This window comes from Schistocerca piceifrons, chromosome 9 (genome assembly GCF_021461385.2).
Source record: "Schistocerca piceifrons isolate TAMUIC-IGC-003096 chromosome 9, iqSchPice1.1, whole genome shotgun sequence".
In the NCBI taxonomy this organism is placed as follows: Eukaryota; Metazoa; Arthropoda; class Insecta; order Orthoptera; family Acrididae; genus Schistocerca; species Schistocerca piceifrons.
In genome coordinates this window covers 143,088,445-143,112,465 of record NC_060146.1, presented here as the reverse complement: position 1 = coordinate 143,112,465, position 24,021 = coordinate 143,088,445, and the positions used below count along the sequence as shown (strand labels likewise).

The 24,021-nt window shown below is 40.2% G+C and overlaps 1 protein-coding gene across 3 annotated transcripts in view; it reads right to left on the bottom strand.

Moving 5' to 3' along the window:
* The window catches only part of LOC124717120 (histone acetyltransferase Tip60-like), a 105,235-nt gene that overhangs the window by 56,982 nt on the left and 24,232 nt on the right, over positions 1-24,021 (bottom strand). For all 3 annotated transcript variants that reach the window (XM_047243850.1, XM_047243849.1, XM_047243851.1), the window contains one exon: positions 8,841-8,999. In XM_047243850.1, the coding sequence (XP_047099806.1) occupies positions 8,841-8,999 (159 nt within the window). The remainder of the gene's footprint in view (positions 1-8,840; positions 9,000-24,021) is intronic.

Genomic DNA, 24,021 nt, shown 5'->3' with positions numbered 1-24,021 from the left:
CTTCTCTAATGACACTGCCCCGGTATTTCGAATTCTGTGCCAAAATCCTGGTGTGTCCACATTCCATCGCACAATTCTCTTGCAAACACTGCTCTGTAACTGCCAAATTGTTAGGATACATTAGATGAGTGTATCACTCGTGTTCCTGGCATCGATCTTTGATGGTGCACACTGCCTGTCCAAGACAAGTCTTGCAGCATTGCCACAGAATCTGATACACACTGTCCTTCAGCAAACTGAGGTCATCTTTTATGGTTCCAATAATGCCCACCTTTTATTGGGTGGCCAAAACACAGTTCTTACTCAGTGCTTTTTCAGTACACATCGCACTTTTCCTTACAAAGTACTGGTGTGCAATATAAAGTGTGTGGCTACCTCTTCCTCAGTGATTTCTTCCATCTCCACAGGTTGTACTGTACTGGTAGGGTGAAGAGCGCATTTGCTCTGCCATTCTTTTCTTGGAACGTAATTAGGTGGTGTTCCAATTCCTGGGACAGACACCCCACATCTGAGACTGTGCATGCAACATATGCTAGTGTTCTGTGCAGGTTGGTGGTAGCTGTCTGCAAATGCACTTCTTCAGCACACCTGACAGTAGTGATATATCTGATCACTGAAATACTGTGCCCGTTTGTTGTTATGAACTGGCAGTATACCAGTGGACTGTTTGATCAACAAATATAATGGGCAAACTGCAGATTCACAACACGCAATTGTTTCTGTAGAATGTACAATTTCATAAACTTGCCGTAACAGTACTACATCTGAATCCGGTTGTGTTTTACACGACTATCTAGTTTACACACTATGGCAAGAATATACACTAGGAGAAAATGAATCTCTCTGCAGAATGCATAAAGTTTTCATGGTATTCACTCTGTCTCAAAATCGAGCTTTCTTCATTATCAGGAGCTGACTAACTGCCAATGATGATGTCTCTGCTATGGAAGTGGTGTGGGTTACTATTGGTGGAATGACCACTTGGGGAAGAATTTTCATGTGCAAATGTGAGAAATGAGAACAAATTCTAAAGAGCAAGAATATTTAAAGCTTGCAACTGTGAGTCACACAGGAAGAATGCAACCATTCTGCAAATCAATAAGAGTATTGCACCACTGCTGTATTGGTCATTAAATTAGAAGGCACCAGCAGACAAACTAATGACAGACACTTCACAACAGCTTTGTTTGTTATACACTGCCTCTACAGGGTGATTTTTTTCCACTGTATACAAACTCTAGGGATTGATTGATGAGAGAATACGGAACAAGAAAGGTCTAATGAAGTTTTGTCTGGAAATGCACGATTTCCACCTAGAGACCATTTATTCATTCATACTTTGTTACAGGGTCTGCGGTCTAATACACGCTCTACCATGCAGCAACAGTTACAGTATGCCTGTTTTCCTCTTACAGGGTGGTACTCTTTCTCACGTCATGCCCTAGCATGCCTGCCTGCCACAGTAATTAGTAATAATGTGTGTGATTCACTTCTGTTGCTGACTCATCTTGTAGCGGATGTGATACAGCACTGTACACAATGGATCTGTATTGAAATTGACAACTTGCTGATATGGTGTTTACTTACGGGAAGGTAAATAGCAACAGATGGCAAGATTGTACCGGGAGACCTATCCCTGTCGACGACAACCACGGCATTCGATTTTTGCAACTGTTTCACCGTTTGTCTGAGGCAGGATTGTTTCTGGAAGCAGGAAATTATGAAGGATGTACCCAAAATGTTCGGACGCCAGACTTGGAGGAAAATGCGATTAACGCTATGGAAAGCGACCCCCATGTCAGTACCAGGTAGTTGGCTCGCCAGCACAGGGTAAGCCAGATGATCACATGGAAAATCCTACTTGACAATTGTTGCTACCCTTATCACCTTACAGGGTGTGCAGGGCTGTAATGTCTGGATGCATTTCAATCGTGTCTTTCCTGGTTGACAGATCAGAAGATGAGGTCCAGTCCCGTGGCCTGCTTATTCACCAAATCTCAACCCATGCGATTTCTGGTTATGGGGTCACCTCAATAGTGTCGCGTACGCAGAGTCCATTCCACTTGTGGGACATTGGATTATTCACGCTGCCTTCGTCACTGCTCCAATGCAGCTTGGCTGATGTGAATGTGAGAGACAGAACATGCTACAGTGCACACATGCATGTGTTGAGGCACATGGAAACCATTTTCAACAAATACCGTAACTGAGGCTGCATTGTACAGCGGTGTAGACTAACAATGTATGATAGAATAACTGGTCTATTACGGAAACCGTGCACTTCTGAACCTAAGTCCATTAGACCTTTTTTGTTCCGTATCCTGTCATCGATCAATCCCTAGAGTTTGTATGCAGTGAAGAAAATATACATATCACCCTGTACATATCTGATCACCAAGATGTTCATCACAATCAGATGGATTTAACCAAACTGTATCACTGTCATTGGTTTATCAACTGGCAGGTTCTTATTTGCGCAGTACTCTTACTGAATATTTAAAGCAATAGTTGGGTGCACAATTACATGTGATTCAGAAATTTGTGCAATCAGATGGTAGCTAATTTCAAAATTATTACCTTGCGACATTGATTTCTGGCAACATTCAGCAATATTATCAAGAAAGAAAAAAATAAACCCAACAATCAGAAACAGAATGAATGTTCAAAATTCAATTATTAGTTTTATACAACAGAATCAACTAAAATGGTAAAGGCATATCAAAAAGACGGAAAATCAAGAGCTTGCAAAATGTATGGTGGCTTGGATACCAAATGGTAGAAATAAAGTTGGGCAGCCACCTACTACTTAAGATTCAGAAGATTCAGATGTTAACGAGTGATGGGAACATTCCTGAAGAGTTATGATGGGATAGACTAGAACAGAGGGCACTAATTAGACATACAATGTAATCACAGGCGCTGGTGAAATGCAAAAACCTTGTTAAACCACAAATATCAATCTGTTAATTGTATCAAAAGCTGTCGACAATGTTTTTCAGGTTTGTTCCCATCAGAAACCGTGTGTTCCATAACCATATTAATGAGAGCCAAGATAGGAGTACAGGCCGCATTGCTCATAAATTTTTAATCTTTTTGTTGCAGATCAATTTCAGCTACTGTGTAGTTGTCTTCAATGCAATTACCTAAAAGTCTGACAACCCATCATAAATAAAAACACAATGTAGCAGATTTCAGTTACAGTTAAACAGCTTTAACTGTAATATCTGTTACAGAAATGTGGTACCATGTGCAGTTTTATTTATGATGAGTTGCTATGACATTGATACAATTACAATGAAATGAACACCCTTAACTGCTTACAGGCATTGACATACGTCTTCCTAAGCTCTTCCTATACACTAGAAGTTAACATACAGTTCAATTTACTAATAATGAACCTGTATCCAAGTTGTATAAAGTAATGTCAAGAGGAAATCTTGTTTTATCTTAGTAGTGCAGGCCTATCTTCTTGCTCCATATGAAGACATGGCCTGAAATGTAAGTTCCACTCCACATTGTTCATAGAAGAGGTGCTTCATAGTAGCAAATATAAGTGCTCATAGTTACTGAGGTATGCACTTTAGAGGCCATGTTTACTAGACTTTTTGCTTCAAATGATAATTTCTGTCATTTCCCCAAATACTGACCACTCCTCCTGGGATACCCTGTATGTATAAGGCATCCACATCTTTGTTGATACAAGAAATTACAGGATTAAACATACAGAAAATTACTTGTCAAAATCCTCGTACTGCACCATGAAATGTTTACGAAGTAAAGGCATTATGCCTTTGCAAGTCTCACTGGTTATTTGCTGTCTGAGAACAAAAGTGAAGCACCCAGAACAGGTGAAAGACATGAAACAAAATTTTGCACATTGACAGGGCATGTGATGTTATTGCAGTTATTACAAAACAGAATAAAATTTACATAGAATTTGGCAGTAGGAGCCCACTTATCAGTACAACATTACATTCCTCTGGCATGGATGCATGCACTTATTCGGTTGGGAAAGATGTCAAAGCCATTGTATCATTCACTCAGGAAATGGCCACAACTGTTGTAACTGGTCCTTCATATCCTGTATACTGGCACTGGGATGGAGCTGATATCTGTGCTGGTCCTACACGTGTTCTACTGGGCAGAGATCTGGGGATATTGCTGACCACAGGAGTACTACATCATCACGTGTACAGTTCAGAGATTGCGGTCCCACACACACCCATAATTTTCCTGTCTAAAAATAGCACTACGCTACTCTCACATGAGAGGTAACACTCGCCACCAGATTTCCCCCAGTCACAACCAGTCTCGGACCGAAGTCGTATCTGACGGCTCCTCCGTACAGTCACCTCTCCTCAAATCGCTGCCGTACTCGCAGACAATCATTTGGGATAGTGCAGAACTACAATTCATTGTTAACACAATGCAATGCCATTCATCAGCAGTTCGTGCTTCCCAGCCACAGCACCACACCAAATAGAGCTGTTCGTGTTGGGATGTTAACAGAAGCCTACGCACAGGACTGAATTATCTAATTCGACCACTGCTATTCTTCCACCTGTGGTGCAGGATGACACAATGTTGCAGGGAATCCATACCTGTTTTTGGATGGTAGGTGCAGCTGTGAATAGGTTAAAATGTGCTTAGTGCACAAGACAGTGATTTTCCATTTTGGCAGTTTGACGTCGACCCGGTTCTCAACTATGAGTATACCTACCTACACAGTTCAACATTCGACATGTCGCATCCAAATGCCCTCCAAATCTGGTCATTCCACAACTTGACAAGGCATGTGTGTGGAGACCCACAATAAGGTCTCTTTCAAACTCTACAATTGCCGATCTGTGTGTTCTCCACAAAGCCTACATTCATTATACAGTAGTCTTGGAAGAACTGTAACAGACGTCTGAACAACCGTGAACTGACATGCACTAATAGTATGAAATAATGCATTGATAATGGCTAGGCACTAGTGAAATCTAGATTTGCCAAACAAAACCCATAAAAAATGACAATCGATTGCTGCGTTCTATCATTTGTAAATCATATGACAGTCACTGAGTGCACCCATGTTCCTAATGGAAGGTAACCTTTCAAACTCTTATAAGATGCTGACATTGCTGTCTCTATGGGAGTATGCAGCGCCTTCATGTCCTTCACAGTAATCGACATCTGGTGCTATTAGAGCCCCTTATGTAACCCACCAGTTCCAGTAACAACACTAAATATGAATAACACCAATGTATTCTGGTGGCCATTTATGCCCTTTTCTACTGTCAACATTTTGATAAACCAATGAAGTAGAAAATTGTTTACATTAACTTTTATCTTGACTGTGCCTAAACCAGTCTATAACACCGTTATGTTTAACCACCACCGATGATAATTTCACCTGACCAATGAAGTGAAAAAAGCAGCAGATTAAAGTCAATTTAGTTCCCAGCACAAAGAATTCAGGCAAACTGCAGTTTAAACACGGTAGTCGTTTATATGAAGCCAAGGAACACAGCATACATTCCCACAGTTGCAGCACAACATGATGCACTGCCCACTCACCGCTCCCTTCCCTACACTTGACCTAGTTCTCAGCTGAGCTGATAGTGTTCCTCTGTCACTCTTCCGAATTCCTCAAAATAAGTCTGCACATGACAATGTTCATGTCTGAATGTGAGATACCCCTATGACCTCCAGAGCAGTATTTTAATCTGCAAATGCAAGTGACCTGTATCTTTCAAATGATGAATTTGGGGAAAATTCTGAACAGGTAAATACAGTAGTTCTGGCCTGTGTGGATGGAGGGGCTCATGTGCTCCACTGTCCACTTCCCACCTCTACACACTGTTCCTTGACACACCACTCCACCAATACTAAGCAAGATAATTTCTACACGAAAAGACAAGCAGTCAGGAGATGAAGATATTCAGTGTCTTCAAAAGCTCAAATTTTAACTCAAACATGACTCCATTCGAACTCTGAGAATATTTTGTGTGGACATACCCTTGAAAAATTCCACATCCTTTCCAGAAGTTATGCACAAATATATTTACCTGCAGGACTAAGAGGGGGCAGTAAGGGGAATGATTCAAAGTACTTAAGATATCGGACCTCAAAGCCTCTAACAATTTCTTGTTTGTGGTTCAGCTGATGAACACAATGATGCTGGTACTACTTTTAAACAACCAAAGTAAGACTACTGATATTTTTAATGTAGTCAATTTACATTATTCTATTGTGCAAAATTATACAGCTATAATTGTATGGCTCACTGTTCAGGAGACATTGCATCATTAACAGCAACTTCTTCACACATCTCACTGTTTATGATGTGATATCTCCTGGATGGTGTGCCTTACAATTATAGCTGTATAATTTTGCAGGTTCATTCAGTGGTATATGTGGATACAATATGCAAAATGTATTGCAAATACAGTTAGTAGTAAAGAAGTAATAAATTAAAACATCCCCTTGATGTGGCAGTTTTACCGCACGAACAGCAAAAAGTAATAAGCATTTTTTGTTTCATAATTTTGTGGGGTACCAGCAAGCAAAAACCTTGTAAAGATTGGAAATTATGTGTAATGTGTTTTGGAAGTCAACACAGTGCTCTAATTCTCAAATATCAGATGAATATAGTATATGTATTCATGAATTGATTCACACTGCCTCAAGACAATCTCATTGTCTCCAACTGCAATACTTGTTCTAATGTGTTAAATGCTTAACATGAGATTATACCTCTTAGTGACTAGATTATAACAGCATTTTTAATTTTTAAATTTGGTCAATAATTATGCAAAGGATTGAAAATAAAATTTTTGTTGCTCCTGGAAGCCATTAGATAGGCAACCGAATATATTGGGTTGGTCCACAAGTTCACAGCATTTTACTTACGTTTAATAAACACAACAGACTTACCAATAACACATTCTACTTCACTATTCACAACAGTATACCAATGTTAGGGGAAATTTTTGATTCCATGACTGTTGAAATCATGAGGTTTTGAGTCGAACTCTGGGCCATATTTGTAGAGCATTTTCATCCAGAAAAGAAATTCCTTGTAGGTTGTTCCGTAGAGAGTGAAAAAGGTGAAAATTTTAGCATGCAGGATCAGTTGAATGAAATGGGTGCAGATTGCCTTCCCAACCCAACTCCTATGTAGTGTTTGTCAGTCAAGCAGAACAAGGGCAGGTGTTACAGTGTAGCATCACTTCACACTGTCTTCCTGGTAGTCATTCTTGGATTGTGTTTGAAAGGCATCTTAGTTGTTGCCAGTAAACATTAGCAATGAGTCAATAATTTTCAATACAATGAATTTTTTGAAAGATTTCATGCCGCCTTCAGCTGCCATTCTCTCTATTTCATGTACGATTGTACAATTTCGGCCTTAGGCCATTTTCAAGTACCTAAAATAGAAGCACTACACATTGGCACATTAGTGACACTTGTGATTTTGATGTAGGAAAAAGTCATATATGTAGATATACCAGGCGCATAATGCACATGACTTTCGAGCAGTTGCTGCCGAGCTCTTATATATAAGAGCCATGTTTTAATGTACTTAACACCAGGAAAACTACAATTATTTTACAGAAATTTGTTAATTAAACTCGACAGGCTTTTCTTCTCCATTATATTTAATTACCATTCATCACTGGTGTAATTACATATGTAATTTCTTTAAAAAACTTATAAATATTAGTTATTTTATTCTGGGAGCACGTCATTTTTGGATAGTCGGTAGAAAGATTTTTTGAGCATAACATGGAGTAATAGGATTACTACTAAAAAATCACCCATAAAGTAAGTTATAATGTGTTTAGTATATTACAGATATGACTTGTTCCTACACCAAAATCACAAGTGTCACTAATGTATCCAATGTATATTGCTTCCGTTTTAGATACCTGAAAATTGCCTAAGCACAAAATTGTACAACCATGCATGAAAAGCAATTGAAGCCATAATGGAATCTTTCAAAAAATTAGCGATGATGGATACGCCTTGGGGAAGCAATTAATAGTATACCACATTGTCACTGTTCCTCCAGATGCATAGCTTATCTTTTGTCGATGCGCACAGATGTTTGTACGGCAAGTTACTGCTTTGTTAGTCCTCATCCCTTTCTTTTCCTTGTGTTACCATTCTAATCACTGGTAACAATAAGGGTACGAATAATCAAGTGGTGTTCATGAGCCAATTTATGATGATGATGGAAAAAAAGCAGGGATGCATATATGGCCACTGACTGATTTTTATGATTTTGACTTAGAGCATACATCTGATTTCTGAACGTACATTATTGCAAATAAACGTCGCATGATGGAATGATCAAAATTTAGCATATTTGCCAGTTCTCAAGCACAGTGATGTTGATCATTGTGAATTAATGCATTTAAACAATCTTCTTCAAACCCTGTAGGTTTTCCTGAACATGTCAAGACAAGAATTCATATTCTTGCTATGCTCTGTCCAATGGCATTACTCCCACACATGGTGAAAATGTTTCCGGCTTCCTCCGCTGCTGTCACCCCTCTACTGAATTCAAACAGAAGACTACTCCAAATGACAATATGTAAACTCAAATAGTGAGAGTGAACTACAAATAAAAATGACAATAGATAAATTAACCAATAGCACCTGGAATACCAACATGCAGAACAAAATCCTACTAGATTATGCACCAACCTAACAGATTACCAGGGTGTATTTTTAATGGTACCCTTTAACTTCAAGTGAAAAACATTCAACAATGTACTTTCACACACACACACACACACACACACACACACACACACACACACACACACAAGGAAGGATAAAAATAAGAAGATTACCTCAGGATACGGAGAGTAATAAAGTGGCCTGATGCGATACTTCCCGAGTTCTATCATTCTTATGTTCTGCTGACGTGTCGGCATCTTGTCATGCAGGCACACTCTTCCCAGACTGGCATACGCTGGTATTACTGGCAGACGTTGATCGAGGGTCAAGCTCTGCAATAGAAATAACCACCTAAAAGCTGAGTTAATCTTTCAAGGAAGCGAAGTCGTACAGCCATAGTCAGAGTATTTCAGAGAGAGAGAGAGAGAGAGAGAGAGAGAGAGAGAGAGAGAGAGAGAGAGAGAGAGAGTGCGTGAGTGCGTGTGTGTAAGTGGGGGTAAGGGTGAAGCCAGGGTAGAATAGCTAGAGGCAGTCAAGAGTTGCAAGGGTTGAGGGTGGGGTGGGGTGTGGAAAAGGAGAAATGTAGGAAGAGGAGAAAGACTAGTGGCGTGCATTGGTGTAGTAGAAGGCCATTTTTAAGACGGAGATACATCAAAAATATTTCTCAAAAAGGTGGAAGGATGATGTAAGCAGTGTAAAAGTGTTATTTTCCTGTGGATAAAAGCTAGCTGTAATAGGGGATTTTATGAGAAAGCTGCCATTAACAGTGACATTAATCAGATCCAACTCTCATACACTGACTGACAGTAATCAAGAAAACAGACTACAGTGAAACCTCTATATAATGTTTTTCAAGGGACCACAAATTCTGAACACTGTATAGAGGAAAACACTATAAAGAGGAAGGCTTCCAAATAATAATTATAGGGCATTACTGAAGATCGGGATACCACTTATCAGCTTTGACAAATGGTGCCACAGATGACATTTTAAATTTTCACAACACTGTAATATGATATTTATTTCAAATGATCAATGTATCAAAAGATTAGTTTTTTGTAATTAAAACATGGGGCCCGGTAAGTGGATGGATGAAAGTAAATGGCGCCAAAAAGATCGCAAGCAGAATGTGTGTGACATGTCACGTGACCAGGTTGTTCTGCTGACATACGAAATACGCTGAGCATGGGCTTTCCGAGCCGGTGCAAACTGTGAATACACAGAACTGAAAATGATGCGTCTACATCCAGTCACTTAAACGTTATAAAGAGGTAAATAATTGACCAGGGTTCCAAAAGTATGGGTGTTACATGGAGGAAATTGTAAGAGAGGAAACACAGTAAAGAGGAAAATTTAACATTGGTTATATGGGCTTTTAGTCGGGACCGAAAAAAACAGATGTAACAGAGGAAAACATTATATGGAGGAACGTTATAAAGAGGTTTCACTGTATAGGAAATGGCAACTCAGGTGGACTCTGTATGAATGGTATTCAGTAAGTAACAACAATTATTTTTCTTTAAGTGGGTTGGTTTATTCAGGATTCTAATACACCACAGTGGGGAGGGGGGAGAATGACAGCAGATATTTAAGAGCCTAGGACATACGATACTGTCCGTCAATAGCAACAGCAAAGGTCAAGGGGCTCCGGAACGCCCTATACTTGCAATGTTAAAATAACGCTTATAAATTACATCTTTCCTCACAAAGTATTTGAGGTAGGAAGTTGAACTTTTTACAGACTATTTATTGGAATATGGGCTACAACTTAACACAGGGATTTTACAAAATTTTAGTTCAGTTATTAAAGATGATTTTTTTTTTCAATTGTAATGAAAATTCACAACATTTTTTTTGCAATTTTTTTTTATACATTCAAAAATATACAGTTTTTTGGAAAAAGGCTGTGTTAAATTATGCAGAAGGTACTGTGTAACATTTACTGAAAGTTTGAAACAAATATGTTTGGAAGATCCTTAGAAAACATGTAATTAGTATGAGAAAATAAAAGTTTTGGGAATCGAGCGACAAAGATTGGATTAACTTTTTAGTGCATTCCAGGTCCATAGGATGGATTATCTTCATCCTCTGCAAACTACTCCTCCAGCTTCCTCTTGTTCCTCCTCCTGTTTACTCTTGCTTGTATTTATAGACTCTTTACAGCCCTGTCTGCAGCCCGAAGGCGTTCCTTGTCTAAAGCAAGCATCGCTCGTACCATGTTAGAACCTATCTTCATTCCCATATTTCTAAATACCTTGCACCTTACAATGTTGCCATCATTGAAAGTCGCAACAGCATCATACATACCGAAGTGAAGTGTTTCTATTCCAACAAATACAGTCTTGGGGATTCTCGACCATATAACACTATTTACACTTTCATTGGGGTTTTGAGTTTTTCCGTGAATACACTTTTTCAACAGTTCAGGTGCTGCTAAGTCTCTGAAAATAGGTTTTATCACCTCCATTATTGCATGAGGCAGACTATGCTTATGAGTGTACACTTCACCAGTTAGCAATCCTTTGTTATATTTACACCAACTGTCTTCTTCTTTGGGACACAAGCTATGTTGGGGATTTTCATCGGTTGAAGAAGTATGAAAAAAAGAGCCCAAACAGCCTTCTTCATTTCGTCGACACTTTGTGTATTTTGCCTAATAGCCATTCCATAATAGTTCTGTATTTTGTCAATTACACTGTCAGTTAACCTTACCTTCCCTTCCCATCCAACCCTTTACCATCACTGAGTTTTTGTTTTTTTTGTACGAAGCTTTCAGTCGCCGAAGTCTTGTTCCCATTCGCTTCTGTACGTGTCCAATACACTCAAATTTCTGCACTACAACATCATCACCATAGGGCTTCAGTCCTTGAACATGTTTGAAACTTTTAGAATCACCGCACTTTATCACATGCCTCAGAACGCTGGAATATACTGGCGACACCAACCACTTCCATTCCTCCACTACTGCCACTATAGTTAGCTTTGCAATTATTTTCATGTGTACCTTTATATTTTTGTGGACATCTACAATACTTTGATGTTACTGCTACATCTAAAACTTTCCCCGTATACATACTGGTGGCAGATACTACACCATGAAGAGATGTGTGCCCCGTTTATGCCAGGTACCATCGAACGCTGCAGTCAAATCTCTGTTACCATTATTTTCCATTACTGCCTCTTCCACAGCGTTCTTCATAGATTCTATACAGACATCTTCTACTTTAGACCCTATTAATTTATTATAGGTCGTAAACTTGGTTGGGGGATTTGGAAGATTCATGATGCCACAGAAAATTGCACCTGCAGTAGCACCCTTACCAACTGAACGCAAGGAATAAACAAATCTAATGTTGTGTTCGTAGATATTGCTACCATTTTCTTCAGTTGCAGTTACTGCAACACTGTTCCAAAAGGTGGTCATGTGTGAACACTTATCACATTTCAGTTGTATTTCACTAGCAAGTCCTACGTGCTTTATTATGGAGAGTTCCAGACTAACTTCACTACAATGAATACATCTTACACAGTTTGAAAAAATTCCTTTGAGAACCGACATATCAAATATTTCATTCACATCCGATTCGCCCATAAAACATTCATAGTTTTCACTCATTGAACCAAGCTTCTTGTGTGAAGTATTTTCTTTCCCACTTTGACTGGTATGGGCAGGTGTACTTGAGAGGTTAGGTTCACACTCACTTGGTTATCGTCTTTATTGTTTACAGTAATAACACATACCTTTGGCTTTCCAACATTTCTCCTTTTCTTAAAAGCCTTCAGAGGATTTCTAATAACTTTATTTTTACTCATTATTATACTTCAACAAAACAGAGACTCAAGAAACAGAATTAATTACGAATATTTTCGAGATAACGACAGAGTAAATAAACATGAAACAATCGACAATCACACCAGCGATATATATTGAACCATCACAGGTTAGCCACAACACATAATTTATCTCACATCACTAAAATGTACCTGATGAACACGGACGTTAATAATAACACCATTTGACAGCAGTTTAACAGCGCCACAGTGAGTCACGCCCATGTAGAACACATTTCAAAAAAAATTTAAAAATAGTTGTAGTCTTTGGAATTGAATAAATTATATATCTATTAAAAGGTAATAGTCTGCAGATTCAGAAAACGTAAAAATTGAACTTTTCATGATTTTGAGCCTTTACAGAGCCCCTTAAGTAGCATGAACACACAAATAGGATAAGTTAATCATTTAAATTTATATTCATACAGTACAATTACAATAAAAGCTAATCTGTCACATATAATATTAGTCTTTCCTAGTATGTGTTACCCTTGAAGATACATTAAACACAAAGTTGCCAGTAAAAATTTTAAATAATGGCATAAATGGCTGGTCTTCTGGACCCAGTATTTTTCCAAATCACTGTTAGGTATCGAATGAGAGTCAAATTCTTCACAATTTAAGAAATTCATCGCACGTTCTCACACGTAATTTAATTCAGCTTGTGTGAAAGAAAATGCACTTTGATAGTAACTCTTCTGAAACCCCCATCCACAATATTCTCCTGCAAACTATAAGAAATGTGACAATTGTCACGTCATACTCATCAAACTAGTTTGATATGAAGTATTGCATAGTCTTCATCCTAAAGTATTTTACACATTTTGCGGTCAGTAAAACTTGTGTGGGTACTGCATTTTGTCGTTGTACATGGTGCATTTTCTTTGCAACTGAGGTGCTTTTTTGTGTGTTATTCTAACTTTTGTGTTTTATTGCTGCAGTATTATTCCGCAGTAGCAAGATAAAGTGAAGTTCTTCGCTAAAGTATCAGTTCTTGCCAGACAAAATTACAAAAATTTAACTGAAAATTAAAACAATGAAAAATTCCAGTATTTTTCCCCATATTTCCTGATTGTCCCGGGACACACACACATCATGTTTCAGCACACTAATATGTTGATATTCTATAACCTTTGTGGCAAACCATACTGAGCTTATATTTCAGCAAGATAATGCCTGCCTGCACACAGCAAGAGTTCCTTCTACTTGTAATCATGCTTGCCAATACCCACCTTGACCGGGTTGCCGGAGCTCTTCCCAACTGAGAACGTTTGCAAACGCCTCAGGATTTTGATCTACATCTACATCTACATGATTACTCTGCAATTCACATTTAAGTGCTTGGCAGAGGGTTCACTGAACCACAATCATACTATCTCCCTACCATTCCACTCCCGAACAGCGCGCAGGAAAAACGAACACCTAAACCTTTCTGTTCGAGCTCTGATTCCTCTTAATTTTATTTTGATGATCGTTCCTACCTATGTAGGTTGGGCTCAACAAAATATTTTCGCATTCGGAAGAGAAAGTTGGTGACTGAAATTTCGTAAATAGATCTCGCCGCGACGAAAAACGTCTGCTTTAATGACTTCCATCCCAACTCGCGTATCATATCTGCCACACTCTCTCCCCTATTACGTGATAATACAAAACGAGCTGCCCTTTTTTGCACCCTTTCGATGTCCTCTGTCAATCCCCCCTGGTAAGGATCCCACACCGTGCAGCAATATTCTAACAGAGGACGAACGAGTGTAGTGTAAGCTGTCTCTTTAGTGGACTTGTTGCATCTTCTAAGTGTCCTACCAATGAAATGCAACCTTTGGCTCACCTTCCCCACAATATTATCTATGTGGTCTTTCCAACTGAAGTTGTTCGTAATTTTAACACCCAGGCACCTAGTTGAATTGACAGCCTTGAGAATTTTACTATTTATCGAGTAATCGAATTCCAACGGAATTCTTTTGGAACTCATGTGGATCACCTCACACTTTTCGTTATTTAGCGTCAACTGCCACCTGCCACACCATACAGCAATCTTTTCTAAATCACTTTGCAACTGATACTGGTCTTCGGATGACCTTACTAGACGGTAAATTACAGCATCATCTGTGAACAACCTAAGAGAACTGCTCAGATTGTCACCCAGGTCATTTACATAAATCAGAAACAGCAGAGGTCCCAGGACACTTCCCTGGGGAACACCGGATATCACTTCAGTTTTACTCGATGATTTGCCATCTATTACTACAAACTGCGACCTTCCTGACAGGAAATCATGAATCCAGTCCCACAACTGAGACTATACCCCATAGGCCCGCAGCTTGATTAGAAGTCGCTTTTGAGGAATGGTGTCAAAAGCTTTCTGGAAATCTAGAAATACGGAATCAACTTGAGATCCCCTGTCGATAGCTGCCATTACTTTGTGCAAATAAAGAGCTAGCTGCGTTACACAAGAACGATGTTTTCTGAAACCATGCTGATTACGTATCAATAGATCGTTCCCTTCGAGGTGATTCATAATGTTTGAATACAGTATATGCTCCCAAACCCTACTGCAAACCGACGTCAATGGTATAGGTCTGTAGTTCGATGGATTACTCCCACTACCCTTCTTAAACACTGGTGTGACCTGGGCTATTTTCCAATCTGTAGGTACAGATCTATCAGTGAGCGAGCGGTTGTATATGATTGCTAAGTAGGGAGCTATTGTGTCAGCGTAATCTGAGAGGAACCTAATCGGTATACAATCTGGACCTGAAGACTTGCCCGTATCAAGCGATTTGAGTTGCTTCGCAACCCCTAAGTTATCTACTTCTAAGAAATTCATGCTAGCAGCTGTTCATGTTTCAAATTCTGGAATATTCCATTCGTCTTCCCTGGTGAAGGAATATCTGCAAACTGCGTTCAATAACTCCGCTTTAGCGGCACAGTCATCGGTAACAGTACCATTGGCACTGCGCAGCGAAGGTATTGATTGTGTACTTTACATACGAACAGAATTTCTTTGGATTTTCTACCAAATTTCGAGACAATGTTTCGTTGTGGAACCTATTAAAGGCATCTCGCATTGAAGTTCGTGCCAAATTTCGCGCATCTGTAAATTTTAGCCAATCTTCGGGATTTCGCGTTCTTCTGAACTTCGCATGCTTTTTCCGTTGCCTCTGCAACAGCGTTCGGACCTGTTTTGTGTACCATGGGGGATCAGTTCCATCTCTTACCAATTTATGAGGTATGAATCTCTCAATTGCTGTTGCTACTATATCTTTGAATTTGAGCCACGTCTCGTCTACATTTGCATAGTAAGTTCGGAAGGAATGGAGATTGTCTCTTAGGAAGGCTTCTAGTGACACTTAACCCGCTTTTTTAAATAAAATTATTTTGAGTTTGTTTCTGGTGCATTTGGAAGAAACGGTATTGAGCCTAGTTAAAACGACCTTGTGATCACTAATTCCTGTATCAGTCATGATGCTCTCTATTAGCTCTGGATTGTTTGTGGCTAAGAGGTCAAGTGTGTTTTCGCAACCATTTACAATTCGCGTGGGTTCTGCTCGAAATAATTTTCGGAGAAAGCATTTAGGACAATCTCTGAAGATGTTTTCTGCCTACCACCGGTTTTGAACAAGTATTTTTGCCAACATATCGAGGGAAGGTTGAAGTCCCCACCAACTATAACCGTATGAGTGGGGTAATTATTTGTTGTTGTTGTTGTTGTTGTTGTTGTTGTTGTTGTCTTCAGTCCTGAGACTGGTTTGATGCAGCTCTCCATGCTACTCTATCCTGTGCAAGCTTTTTCATCTCCCAGTACCTACTGCAACCTACATCCTTCTGAATCTGCTTAGTGTATTCATCTCTTGGTCTCCCTCTACGATTTTTACCCTCCACGCTGCCCTCCAATACTAAATTGGTGATCCCTTGATGCCTCAGAACATGTCCTACCAACCGATCCCTTCTTCTGGTCAAGTTGTGCCACAAACTTCTCTTCTCCCCAATCCTATTCAATACTTCCTCATTAGTTATGTGATCTACCCATCTAATCTTCAGCATTCTTCTGTAGCACCACATTTCGAAAGCTTCTATTCTCTTCTTGTCCAAACTATTTATTGTCCATGTTTCACTTCCATACATGGCTACACTCCATACGAATACTTTCAGAAATGACTTCCTGACACTTAAATCTATACTGGATGTTAACAAATTTCTCTTCTTCAGAAACGCTTTCCTTGCCATTGCCAGCCTACATTTTATATCCTCTCTACTTCGACCATCATCAGTTATTTTGCTCCCCAAATAGCAAAACTCCTTTACTACTTTAAGTGCCTCATTTCCTAATCTAATTCCCTCAGCATCCTGTTATTTGTTACGAAACACAAATTTTCTCTGAACTGTTCAGCAACTATATCATCGGAGTCTGGGCGTCAGTAGAAGGAGCCAATTATTAACTTAGTTCGGCTGTTAAGTATAGCCTCCACCCATACCAATTCGCACGGAGTATCTACTTCGACTTCACTACAAGATAAACCACTACTCACGGACACAAACATTCCACCACCAATTCTGCCTAATCTATCTTTCCTGAACACCGTCTGAGACTTCGAGATTGCAGCCCACCCCCTACTTTCCAGAGGCCTTCTAACCTAAAAAACCACACAGTCCACACCACACAGCCTCCGCTACCCGTGTAGCCGCCAGCCGAGTGTAGTGAACTCCTGACCTATTCAGTGGAAACCGAAACCCCACCACCCTATGGCATAAGTCAAGGAATCTGCAGCCAACATGGTCGCAAAACCGTCTGAGCCTCTGATTCAGACCTTCCACCCGGCTCTGCACCAAAGGTCCGCAGTTGGTTCTGTCAATGATGCTGCAGATGGTGAGCTCTGCCTTCATCTCGTAAGCAAGACCGGCAGCCTTCACCAAAGCAAACAGCCGCTGGAATCCAGAGAGAATTTCCTCAGATCCAAAGCGACACACGTCATTAGTGCCGACATGTGCCATCACCTGCAGCTGGCTGCACCCTGTGCTCTTCATGGCATCCGGAAGAACCCTTTCCACATCAGGAATGACTCCACCTGGAATGCACACGGAGTGCACACTGGATTTCATCCCCTCCTGAGCCGCCATATCCCTAAGAGGCCCCATTACGCACCTAACATTGGAGCTCCCAACTACCAATAAGCCCACCCTCTGCGATTGCCCGGACCTTGATGTCTAACACACCAATTGGACAGAAAGTGGCACACATGATATACCTCAGGGGGACATACAACAATTATCAATCAACTGTGAATAAATACTTGTGTAAGAGTCAGAAGCGGACCAATGCGTTTTAGACTTGCTCAATTTGTGAAGCTCTTTCTCTTGAATAAATCATCCAATTTTTGTGAAATTTTAATGATTTGTTTCTTTGTATGTGGGCATCATTTCTACCGATTTATGTCCCATTCGGATAATTCCTCTGTGGTGCATTTTTTTACCCTTAAGAGTTTATTTTGATACAAACTCACTCATCAAAACCTATAAATGAACTATCTATATAAATGTCACGTCTGGTGGTCTAGCAGTAAAGACTGTGCTTGGAAACCAAGGCATTACATTATCAAATTTGCCAGTCCACATATTTTCAGTCTTCTTTTTAAACCAGCCTTCATCTCTCCACGATGTGAGGAATTGCCAGAAACAATACATGGGTCAGACTCCACGTTAAACTGTAGGTTTCTCCAGTTTCGTAACTGAGGTAGTTTAGGGCCCCACAAATTGTCAACATGGCCTCCAATAGAAAGGCATGCACCAGGCCACTGAACCACATGAAATCATCATCTTCACCTGTATGCATAACTAAGTTAGTCTGGAGTGTTAATACTACCAGCACTTTTCCGATTTTTTTTTCCCTTCCTGTATTCATTGTAGTTTCAGCAGACATCGCCTGAAACCCCGATGATACTTGTGAAAAATCCCATTTTTTTTTAGATGATGAGAGGGGGCAAGAGACCAAGGGGAAGGTTAAGAGACATGTGGCTCACAACAGAGGAAGAAAGTTTGCAGAAGTCCAGAGATAACAAAGAGGATTTTGGTCCAAGCAAAACCTTCCAACAGCAGGAAATTGTACAAGATGACTTATTATGAACATTGCTAATCTGACATTTATTCCAGTCCAAGCTCCAAGACATGGCAGTTGTGTGCATGCTTACATGTGTGTGTGTGTGTGTGTGTGTGTGTGTGTGTGTGTGTGTGTGTGTGTGTGTGAGAGAGAGAGAGAGAGAGAGAGAGAGAGAGAGAGAGAGAGAGAGAGAGAGAGAAGTAAATAAGTTACTTGTTCACTCTACTCTGAGGTGACAGAAGTCGTGGGATACCTCCTAATATCATGTCTGATGTTTTGCCAGACATAGTGCAACAACTCTGATGTGGCATGGACTCAAGTAATTGGAAGTCCCCTGCAGAAATATTGAATCATCTGCCTCTACAGAAATCCATAATTGCTAAAGTGTTGCTGGTGCGGAATTTTGGGCACAAACTGACCACTCGATTACACTCCATAAAGGTTTGATGGGGTTCATATTGGGCAACCTGTGTGGCCAAATCATTCAGTGGAGCTGTCCAGAATGTTCATCAAACCACAGCTGTGGTTTGGTGCTACGTCACATCATCATCCCTAAAAATTCCTTCATCGTTTGGGAACATGAAGCCCACGAATGGCTGCAGACTGTGTCCAAGTAGCCGAACATTACTATCTCCTGTCAATGATTGGTTCAGTTGGATTAGAGGGCCCAATCCATTCCACGTAAATATGGACCACCCCATTATGAAGATGGCAACAGTTTGGACAATACCTCGTCAACAACTTGTTTCCATGGCTTCATGGGGGCTGCACCACACTAACCCTATCATCAGCTTTTGCCAACTGAAATTGGGACTCACCTGTTCAGGCCACAGTTTTCCAATCATCTAGGATCCAACTGATATGGTCACAAACCAGGAGAGATGCTGCAGGGAATGTTGTGCTGTTAGCAAAGGCACTCGTGTCGGTTGTCTGCTGCCATAGCTCATTAACACCAAACTTCACCACAGTTCTAATGGATATGTTCGTTGTACATCCCACATTGTTTTTTGTGGTTATTTCATGCAGTGTTACTTATCTGTTGGTACTTACAACTCTACAGAAACATTATCCATGGTGAGAGGTAATTCCTGTAACCTGGCATTATCAGCACAGTCTCGACACTGTAGATCTCGGAATATTGAATTCGCTAACGATTTCTGAAATGGAATGTGCCCTGCATCTAGCTCCAACCACCATTTCACGTTGAAAGTCTAAATATCCATCATGAAGCCATAATCACAATGGAAAACTTTTCACATAAATCACCTGAGTAAAATGACAGCTGCACCAATGCAATGCCCTTTTATAACTTAAGTACGCGATACTACCATCATCAGGATGTGTGTATATCACTGTCTCTTGACTCATTGTGTGTTGTCAGTAAAACTGAATGCAGCAGACTTTTTTCATGAACACGTACATGATGTTTTAGATACAAGCTTGTACAGGCCTTGCCCCTATACAGAAGGAAAAAGTCCCACAGTATGATCAGTAGTACTGCAAAGCAGGACCACTGCACCAAAATACTATGAGAAGGCGATTGTCACGGAACAAGGTAAAAGTAATTGTGTTTCTTTTTACAGAAAGCCTTCTGCTCATCTACATCTATACTCTGCAAACCACTGCGGATGCACAACAGAGGTCACTTCAACATACCAGTTATTAGAACTTCTTACAGTTCCATTTGCGTACTATGTGAGCTGTAATCGACCTAATCTTGTTATGACTCCTCTGGAAGTCATCTGCAGGGAACTGTAATATATATCTAAATTGATGAGATACAGCTGGTTCTTGATGCTTTATAAATGGGCTTTCATGGGCTAGTCTGCATTCGTCCTTAACAGTCTGCCAGTTCAGTTTCTTCAGCATCTCCGTAACACACTCCACGTCTCAAATGTACCTGTGACCACACACATTGCCTTTCCCATGCGACCTGAAGAGTCACCCTACAATCTCAATACTGGTTCTTAAGCAAAAATTTTTATGACCACTGTCATATACGATCGTTCATTCGATAAATTAGTGTGGTGTGGTGTGGTACTGAGTCCTACAATTTTTAAAATTTGAGGAATACAACTACATGACTGCTTTGACCTGTTCATTTCAAGATACCAAAGTGCAAGATGGGGTCCACATGATCAGTGTTTCTACTGGTTGGCATAGGGGTCATCCTTGCTACTGTGTGTCTTGCATCCTCCTCCTCGATCTATTGTACTACCTAGAAGGCAAAACACCACCATCTCTTCAAACATCTCCTTGCCAAGTTTAACATTTACTCATCCAGCATCACCACCAGCTGCACACCATTACTTTAGTTTTATTTCTGTTTATGTGCGTCTATAGCTGTAAGCCAGCACAAGTTCCATTTCAATAAGCTTCCGACACTTCCTGTTCACATGCAGTAACCACCACTGTACATTAGCAAATAGTATCATTAAATTTTTCTGTCCATGACAACTTCCACATACAGCTCTTTAATTTCCTTATTGCACATTCTATACACAAATAGACACTAATTAAATGCCAGCTGTGACAATGAGCATCACTGGTTTACTCATTTTCTGATTTTGGTTCCCTGTATCATTCCGTTTGAGCTCATTATTACTGCTGCTTGTCATTAAGAGAGTTAATTTTGGATACAATATATGTTTACTTGTTTTTTTTCCTGAACCTGCTAAAATTTCTTAAGTGAGCCAGTTTCTTCTTAAAACACACTAGTCCTCTCCTAATGGACTGCAATCACATTCTTTCAAAACCTTTATGTATCTTCAACACTTAAATTTCATTAATGAGCTTTCACAGTTCATTTTTTGCCTTTTGAGCCATGCCCACAAAGGCTGTTCTGGCATTTCATTAATAACTGGGTATCTGCTCAGACCGAGTTTGTACACAGCTTTTTGAAATTCAATAAACAATACTGTATCTTGCTTATCTTCTTGTATCACATCATTTTAAATGTGGGTATCAAAGCTGCATACACGGCCACCACAGACTGCTGATTTTGTACGTGTGTATTCTGCAGGAACTGCTTGCAGTACAACTACAGATATATGGTAAACAGGTAGAGCAGATGTTTCACACCTCACTACTGAGCAACTACTACTATTAAAAACATAATATCAACTGTTACACATTGGACTAAAGTGGATGGCTTCCACTCCCCTCAGCGTTGCTGCAGTAAGCCACTATATTGGTGCTTCCTGAGTAATCACTGTTATTGCTGCCATCGTTATCATTCATTATTCCTGATTATCAATAACAGCAAACTGTTCACCTAATGGATCAACAGTTTATTACACTGAAAGATAATTCTCACAATTCACAAATGTGACTGCAAACTTACTGTACGAAATTTAACTTCAACAAATTGTCTTATACATTGCGAATGTAGCATTCTTCTTTCCTACATTCTTTCACAACAGTGGATATGAGTTCAGCTGCATTTCAATCGGGATTTTCAAGTGGTAACTATGTGCTGTGTGTCCCACCCAACTCTCACATCAGCAAGAGCTTTGTTCATGACTGTGTGACAAAAAAATGGTTCAAAGTTGGTTTGTTTAACACACAGGTGGCTTGGTTACGAATGCCCTGCTGCTTATGCTACTGGGTGACATTACAAAACGCAATGGTCACCCTAGACTTTTAAAAACATACTATGGTATTTCATCATACCAGAACAGGAGATGTGTACAAGATAAATGCAGTGACTACTCTTTTGCAGGTCTGGAAATAAATTACAGAGTAAAAACACTCAGTTTGTGGTTTTTTGTACTGGCACTTTACACCTGAATTAAATAGGTGTAAGGTGGCAATAATCTAAGATCTGAACCTCGCATCCTGTTCACTGACGGGGCAACAGTGGGCTTTGTGTGAATTGCAACATGCGTGTTGCATAACTGCCATGTGGCTACCCGGAGAGGAGTTTCAAGTCTCCATGTAGAGCAGGTCATTCCAGAATGAGATTTTCACTCTGCAGCGGAGTGTGCGCTGATATGAAACTTCCTGGCAGATTAAAGCTGTGTGCCGGACCGAGACTCGAACTCAGGACCTTTGCCTTTCGCGGGCAAGTGCTCTACCAACTGAGCTACCCAAGCACGACTCACGCCCCGTCCTCACAGCTTTACTTCTGCCAGTACCTCGTCTCCTACCTTCCAAACTTTACAGAAGCTCTCCTGCGAACCCTGCAGAACTAGCACTCCTGAAAGAAAGGATATTGCGGAGACATGGCTTAGCCACAGCCTGGGGGATGTTTCCAGAGTGATACATTCACCCCATTAGTTGACCAGAAAGTGTCCTACACAACTTTGAATTAAAAGAAGCACAATACAACTTCATACTAAAATGAACTCAGCAAGCATTCCAACCAATTGTCATCAATGAACTAATAATTATCAAAAAATGCCAGCAGGAATTGTGCAGGACTTGCTGGAGGCCCTCCCTACCATCCCTTCACTGAAGTGCATGCTTTACTTTGGCAAACTTGCTATTTACCTGAACTCAAGTGATAGGAACATCTTCATACAAGAAAAGTTAAGTCCACATTTTTATCATGAAATTGAGACCAAAACTCCACATATCACACTTTGGGTGGAAATGAATTAACAACACAGCTTCAGTCAGTACCTCCTTGATGGCTCTGTGATCTACATTACTCATGTTATGATGTCAAATGAGTGGCTTCTCCCACAGCTGCAGAATTTGGCACTGACAGAGGACATTTACTGGCATGATGGACCTTCCGCCAACTTTGCAACTGCCGTTCATGAGCATCTGAATGAACTCTTCCCTGGCTCATGGACTAAATACAGTTCCCCAAATTCACCGGCCCCTTATCCTTGGCCGCCTTGAAGTCCAACCCTTACAACACCAGACAGTGCCCTGTTGGGGATCATCAAATCTTAATGAGGAAGAAGCGGTTCACAATCGATGATGCTCTGCAGGCAAGTATGCTCGAATCTCGTGTGACACTGCAGCTGCTGAGTTCAGTTCACAAATGATGGTGGTCAGCAAAGGTCAGAGCACAGACAGGAAATGCACTGATGCCAGTTCCAAATAACAGTTGCAGTATGCATATACACAAGTTCACTCTTGAAAGTATGTAGCCTGAGAATTATGTTTCTCCCTTATTCTGAAGAATTTGTCACATACTACCACTATGAGTGATGACAGCTCATAACATTGGAATAAAAATTCACTAACTAGCTATGGTCACACATAAGGCTCATGTTAGCAACGACAAGGCAGAGTACGCTGAACACTCCTGAACTATCATTGGCAGTCAGAGAATGGCCAGAACAAGCCTAAACTTGACTGCCATCATTTGTGAATGCAACTATAAGGTAGGTGAGTAGGACAACAGAGGCATACTAAACTGTGCAAGGTTAATTAATGATGGTACATGTACCAAATTTTTGCACAAATAACTAAGT